At 44.9% G+C, this 7687-nt stretch overlaps 1 protein-coding gene across 2 annotated transcripts in view; it reads left to right on the top strand.

Moving 5' to 3' along the window:
- The first annotated feature begins 6949 nt into the window (after window positions 1–6949).
- angpt2b (angiopoietin 2b) overlaps window positions 6950–7687 on the top strand; it is a 33170-nt gene continuing 32432 nt past the window's right edge. Inside the window, exon 1 of one of the 2 annotated variants that reach the window (XM_032535232.1) lies at window positions 6950–7374. In XM_032535232.1, the coding sequence (XP_032391123.1) occupies window positions 7057–7374 (318 nt within the window). In that variant the 5' untranslated portion in view covers window positions 6950–7056. The remainder of the gene's footprint in view (window positions 7375–7687) is intronic. The other variant, XR_004334926.1, reaches the window with a different exon arrangement.

The following is a 7687-nucleotide window of genomic DNA, read 5'->3' as shown; positions in this document are numbered from 1 at the left end:
AGATGGGACAGTTCTAGCTAGCTGCTGGATTTACCCTGCAGAGATCTGAGGACCAGTAACCATAGTCCTCAGATTGGACAGATAGTCTAGCTAGCTGCTGGATTTACCCTGCAGAGATCTGAGGACCAGGTAGCCATAGTCCTCAGAAATCCACCGGAGTTTAGAACGCCAACACAAAGAAAGCGGAAGGTGAGGGACATCAGGCAGAACCTCCGGTGGCGGCGACGGAACTATCCCCATAAACGAAACTTTGTCGGTGTAGTCTACCACTAAACACAAACTACAACTGAGGCTCGTGGGAATTTCCTTAGCTTTGCAGGTATTTGGTCACAAACCAAACAATAAGACAAGTAGAAATGTTGACCTGATGAGAAGTTAAAGGGTCACCAAAATTATTAGAACCCATCCTAAAGGGGGGACATGGATGTTGTGGCAATCCATACAATAGTTGTAAAACCTCATAAGGGCGCAAGAGGAAGAAAAAGTCACCAAAGTCAGTAGGGTTCATCATCTGGGACTTATGAATATCTGTACCAAATTTGGTGTCAATCAATGTCGTACAGTAGAAGTTATATTTCAGTCTGGACCAAAGGGGTTTAGCATGGACTGGATGTGGGAAATATGTGAAAAAGAGAGGAGAACACGTTTAAGTGTCTGTTCCATATGTATCCCACATCTTACAGTTCATGCACGGATATATATTATGTAAGATACTATATGGAGTGTTTTAGAATGGGACGTAGGCCAGGTTTACACACATTTGTTTAAATACTGGACACCAGCCAAGCTGCTCTCTGCACCCAGCAAAGACTACTTTTCACTTTCACTCATATCTAGTTGCGTAACTGAAAGCAGACTCTGTTTAATATTAAATATTTCCTCTCATGTTGCGTTTGAACATTGGAAACAGTCCGATGATACATAGAACACACAAAAGACCTGAGGCAGTTTGAATGTTGCAAGCCATCTCCATAAATACCCATATCGATACATTGCTCTCCAGCATGACTTGCTTAGACTGCCACTTAGTTTATTTCTGCTCGGTCCCAGCCTCTGCCAAAAAGACCTAATCCCATCTTCCATTTCAGGCTGTCTTTATATGAAAAACTAAGTGCAATAAAATGTGACTGTGCTATTTTTATTCGGCAAAAACAGGCCACAAGGAAAACAACATTCAGAGGTCTCCCTCTAGGTTTTGCAGTCAGCGAGTTTGCACGAGATCAATACTCTGTTGCATCTAACTAGATGCAACACACATGCTGTATCCATCTTTCCTTTCACCTCAGACACATGTAAATATGTTTAACACATAGAAATAGCAGCAAGTCTTTGTGCATTAATCATAAATCATAAATCATCTCAGTGCCAAAATTTTCTTTTTTACTTTATTTATCCTGCATTGCTCATGTTAAGTTTACAAAATTTCACAACTGTGGGACTGCATTGGACATAGAGTGACATCCGATTATTATCCATGGCAACAATAGATACAACGGGGAATTCAACCTGCTGTGAACAGTGGTTGGAAGGCCGTTAATTTAATCCACATACAAGTCAATTTGATATCTGACGGATAAATGTCTACAGAGAGACACTGCGTATAATAAAACAAAAACACTTGAGGCTCAAGTAAAACATTCTGAAGGACATCACACACTAACGGCTCTGCTTGTGAAATCAGCACCATCATCTATGAAATGAAGTTAATTTATTATTAGTGAAAATCAATCCATCGTGCTGTGTTTGCAAGGCGAGGGCTGTGAATACAGTGCATGCGTTGATATGAATTGATGCACATCACTATGGATCCAAGTCACTGGCATGCTGAGTGATAAGGCCACACACTGGGCTCTAAAGCTGCTAGGTCATTAAGCATCCACACAACAGTGGCAGTGTGGAATGCCTATCAGAGATAAGGGCTAAGACTGTAAATGCAAGATTAGACTTTCATACTTTACTTACTTTGTCTCCTAAAAGCAACAACAAAAAAACCTGAGAAAGAGAGAACATGTTGAATTTGAATGTCTAATAGTGGTTTGTTCCCCTTTGGGAGTATTGATCACAGGAAGAAAACAAACAGCCTTCACGTCGGATATGTGAGAGGGCAACTTCCTCTTTTGTTACCTTAGGAGGGTTGTTATTTAGCTTGTTTGAGTCGTTGGCTCTCGATCACTGTCACAGGACAGTATTGAAAAGAAGTAGGATGTATTGAAAGGGCGTTTGGTGGCGTGCTGTGACTGCATCCATTCAGACTTTGATTAAGTAGACAATCTGTGTTGTAGTGTGGATTAAATCTTTCATAGCACAGCAGGAGACGAGGCCTGGAGGGCATTCATGAAGCATCAGAAAATAATGTGATCTAAATGACACCACATCATGGTTTAGATGGGTTGGTTCTAGATGGAGGAAATGGAACGTCGTAACGAGGCAGGATCGGCCGATGGAGAACAGAGAGAAACAGATGAAACCGTGGATGCCAAGTTGTATTAGGCCAATGTCTACTTTTGATTAGTGTCTAAAAAAAAGAGCAATGTGATTTAGGCCTGCACCATTAATTGTTATAAAATTGCGAACACAACTTTTTTTTTTTGAATGACTTTGATTCTCATATAATTTTACGAGCTGACCACATCACAAACGCTACTACTTTCTCTTTAGGGATAAAACAAAGTATAAAATAGGTTTTAAAGTGCTCCCAAGCGCTGCAATGCTCTCCCTTCTCTTCACTGAGGCCTCTAGGTTTACAGGCTTGTGGGGAGGCGCAATGTGCTATAGGTGCAAAAAAAAATCTACGTTTGGTACTGCCAATTTGTTTTGTTTTGTCATGGTTCATTTGTGCAATTAACTTTACACTGTGTGAGAAAAAAAATCGGGATATCAATTCTAAGCAAAAAAATCATGAGTTATATTTTTCCCCGGAATCGTGCAGGCCTAATGTAATTCTAAATTTAAAAAAAAAAAAAGCACTGAACACCACTTACCACTGTTTAGTTAATCCAGCTGGACTTGAGGCTCATCTCCTCCAACAGGCTGAACCATCAATCTGGACATCCACAACAGCAACCAGGTGTTGCAAGTACTGAACAAAAATGAACATCCATCCATCCATCTTCATCCGCTTATCCGGTATCGGGTCGCGGGGGCAAGAGCTCCATTAGGGGACCCCAAATTCCCTTTCCCGAGCCACATCACCAGCTCCGACTGGGGATCCCGAGGCGTTCCCAGGCCAGGTTGGAGATATAATCTCTCCACCTAGTCCTGGGTCTTCCCCGAGGCCTCCTCCCAGCTGGACGTGCCTGGAACACCTCCCTAGGAGGCGCCCAGGAGCATCCTTACCAGATGCCCGAACCACCTCAACTGGCTCCTTTCGACGCGAAGGAGCAGCGGCTCTACCCGAGCTCCTCTCGGATGACTAAGCTTCTCCCCCTATCTCAGGGAGACGCCAGCCACCCTCCTGAGGAAACCCATTTCGGCCCTTGTACCCTGGATCTCGTTCTTTCGGTCTGACCCAGCCTTCATGACCATATGGAGGGTAGGAACGAAAATTGCCCGGTAGATCGAGAGCTTTGCCTTCTGGCTCAGCTTCTTTTCGTCACAACGGTGCGATAAACGAATGTAATACCGCACCACTGCTCCGATTCTCCGACCAATCCACGCTCCATATTCCCCTCACTCGCGAACAGACCCCGGTACTTAAACTCCTTCACTTGGGGTAAGGACTCACTCCCCACCCGAAGAAAGCACTCCATCGGTTTCCTGCTGAAAACCATGGCCTCAGATTTAGAGGTGCTGATCCTCTCCCAGCCTTCACACCTCGGCTGCGAACCGATCCAGTGAGTGCTGAAGGTCACAGACCGATGATGCCACAGACCACATCATCCGCAAAAAGCAGCGATGAGATCCCGAGCCCACCGAACTGCAACCCCTCCCCGCCCCGACTACGCCTCGATATCCTGTCCATAATATTACAACAGATTGGTGACAAAGCGCACCCTGGCGGAGGCCAACCCTCACCTGGAACGAGTCCGACTTACTGCCAGGACCCGACACAGCTCTCGCTTTGGTCTACGAGATTGGATGGCCCTAAGAAGGGACCCCCTCACCCCATATTCCCGCAGCACCTCCCACAATTTCTCCCGGGGGACCCGGTCAACGCCTTCTCCAGACCCCAAAACACATGTAGACTGGTTGGGCATACTCCCAGGCCCCCTCCAAGATCCTTGCGAGAGTAAAGATCTGATCCGTTGTTCCACGCCAGGACGGAATCCGCATTGTTCCTCTTCAATCCGAGTTCGACTAGCGCCGAACCCTCCTTTCCGCACCTGGGATTAGACTTTACCAGGGAGGCTGAGAAGTGTGATACCCCTGTAATTGGCACACCCTCTGGTCCCCCTTTTTGAAGAGGGGAACCACCACCCCGTTCTGCCACTCCTTAGGCACCGTCCCAGACTTCCACGCAATGTGAAGAGGCGGTCAACCAAGACAGCCCCTCCACACCAGAGCTTTCACATTTCTGGACGGATCTCATCAATCCCTGGGGCTTTGCCGCTGTGGAGTTGTTTGACTACCTCAGCGACTTCCACCGGAAATTGACGACATCCCCCATCATCCTCCAGCTCTGCCTCCCACCAAGAGGGCGTGTCAGCTGGATTTAGGAGTTCCTCAAAGTGCTCCTTCCACCGCCCTTACCTCCTCAGTTGAGGTCAACAGGTCCCACCCTTACTGTATACAGCTGGGATGATTCCTCGCTTCCCCCTCCTGAGGTGGCGAACGGTTTTCCACAAGCACCTTGGTGCCGACCGAAAGTCCTTCTCCATATCTTCTCCGAACTTCTCCCAAATGAACATTAAGTGGGAATTAGAGCTAGCATTAGCAAGCTAGGCTAGTCAACTTTCCAGGTGGACGTTAGTTAGCCCACTTTGCTATCTGGTTCCTTCCAAACGCTGAATGTTTTAAAGAGCTGGTTTTAGCAGTTTACAGCCAACTAAATATAACTACTGTATACAGACTAAATAAAAAAAGGGGGAAATGTTTGGCATGCTCCATTTAGCAGTGAACCACAACCCTCAGATGTCAATCTGAACCATGCCGTGGGAAACCCAGAGTCTTGAAGCTCAGAAGACAAACGTGTCCAAAAACATTTTCTTCTCTTAAAAAAAAAAAAAGAGTTACACAATAGCTGCAGTATCACTATTTCCTTCCACAAAAAAAGTTTAACTAAGTTAAAATACAAACTGAGAGGTGGACACAGACAAACCTGGCAAACTAGAGAAAACAGACAGTGTTAGTTCAGCCAACAACAAGAGGTGAAGACAGGGCAACAGAGGGTGCTGCTACACTGCTGCCGGTGTGAACATAGACCTTTTTTTTTTTTTCCAGAATAAAACTCCAATACCAACAATTCGACACGCTCTCAGACTGAAACACAATTCAATATCTACTTTGGGAAAAACTGACATTGCCATGAAAGCCGCGAATATGTCAGAGCATGTTACATCCTCTGGGAAAAAAAACAGCAAAAACAACAACAACCTCCTTCATAATCTGCCCCACTATTGTTTTACTTTTGTCATTTTTTTTACCTTCAATGGGTCTCACCGTTGCTATTATATTTCAAATTTAATCTCCTTGCTAAATTATCTAATCTAATCATTGTATTTTTAATGACTTCCTTGTAACAATTGCTTTTTTATTGCAGTATACTATGTCGTATAGTAAGGTAGTTGTATACTGTAGTATAATTTATATTGTTTATTGTATAGAATATCGTCGAGATTCACTTACAAGCTTTTTCCGGAGATTTCGACCATATCTCACAGCTTCTTCTGAACAATGCAGTCGAAAGCTCTGGAAAAAGCTAGTCAGTGAACCTTAAGTTTAACCCTCATGTTGTCCTCGGGTCAAATTTGACCCATTTTCAGTTTTTTCATCCCAAAAAATGGGCCTTCAAAAGAAGCTGAAAATGTCAACATCAGAAATATCAAAAAACTTTGGAAAAAACATTAAAAAAAAACACCCACAACATTGAAAAAGTGACAAAATGTCAGAAAAAGCGCTAACTTTTTTTCATGGTTGACGGGAAGACAACAAAAGGGTTAAAATATCTTATCACAAACCATTTGTGGTCTTTTTGACTAACGTTCTGAATTATTATACTTTCATTACTTTACATCTACATCAAAAAACATTTTATAACATTGTACTTAAAGTAAATATGGTCGTGCCAATGAAGCAGAGTTGAAAAAAAGGAGTGGGAGGGGGCAAAAAGTTGTCAGAGACAGTTTCTAGTGCTTGCTCTTGTGGTGAGCTGTGTGTATTTTTTTTAGCTTCCCCTTCTAACCCACAAACAGAAGTACCATCAGAGGGAGGGAGAAAGTGAAAAGGGGAAGGGTGGTTGAGTGATTATGTGCTAAGGAGGTGCATGTGTTTGAGTGGAGAGGTACGCCACTCTCTCTTTACTTTGAGAGCTTTACCACTTCAGCCAACATCCTGAAGCGGGCCACTCGGCTCTCTACCCCCTCCTCTCCCCTCTCCTCCGGACCTCCGCATGGACTCAAGCAGCTTGGAGAGAAGGCAGTGAGGACTGAGGAAGGCAACTTTTCAAAAGAGAGATAGATGGTGAGAGGGAAGTCTGCTGTTGGTTTCCTGGACTAAAAGTGTTGGGAGTTACAATAGGAGTCAATCCCCTTTTCCTGTGTGTGTTTTCTTTCTGCCTTCACGAGGACCAGCGGGAGCAAAAACTGGGCTGAAGAATACTTCTGGATGCAACGGCAAAGACAAGGACCAGCCAAAAGAGCAGAAGAGAAAGTGTTAAAACAGAGACAGGAGCAGCAGGAGTTGGACTGAGAAGACAGGAGGAAGGTAGAGTCAAAGTCTCGAGGGACACTTTACAGAACAAACACATTATATAAATATATATATATATATACATATATATATATATATAGGCAGATATAGAGGACCAAAGGGACAAGTCAGCTGACTCACATCTCTGCTCTGCTAGGAGAAGCAACCTCCTTCTTCCCCTCCCACCCTCCCCTTTCCCTCTCCTCTGACATGGGCCGCCTGCTGGCCCTGACCCTTGCCTATCTGGCCTCCTGGCTGGCCACCGCGATCGGCTCGGAACGCCAACAGCACCACGTGCAGCACGGCCCCTGCAGATACACCTTCATTCTTCCCGAGGTGGAGCACTGCCACCCCTTACAGGACTTCCAGGTCACCAACACCCTCCAGAGGGACTCGCCGCCTGAGGCAGAGCCTGATACAAGCCAATCCAAGACGAGTAAGGCCCAGAAGGAGAGGTCCTTCTGGCAGGAGAGGAAGCTGGAAAATCTAGAAAGTGCCATGGAGAATAACACCCAGTGGCTGCAAAAGGTAAGCTCTCCGAACTAATCTAACCTAAGCATTATTGCTCTAGCATGGGATGTCCATGGAGTACAACATCTGAAAACATCTGTTGACAAGCCTTCACGATTGATAAGTTCAGAGCTTAGCATGGATTTACTGGATGCTTGCTGTATGTATGTTTGGCACCATGACAACACCTGGTGTGTATTTAACACCACTGGTGCTAGACCTCCCTGTTGCATGTGAGAGGAGAAAGACAATATGAAAGAAGTTTGCTAATATCAGACAGTGCCAAATATGTCCTACACAGTTAAACCTTTTAAATGGGTTTTGCCCCCCC

Source organism: Etheostoma spectabile, chromosome 14, assembly GCF_008692095.1.
Source record: "Etheostoma spectabile isolate EspeVRDwgs_2016 chromosome 14, UIUC_Espe_1.0, whole genome shotgun sequence".
Lineage (NCBI taxonomy): Eukaryota > Metazoa > Chordata > Actinopteri > Perciformes > Percidae > Etheostoma > Etheostoma spectabile.
Note: the sequence above shows the minus strand (reverse complement) of the source record. Positions and strands in the feature narration are given on the sequence as shown.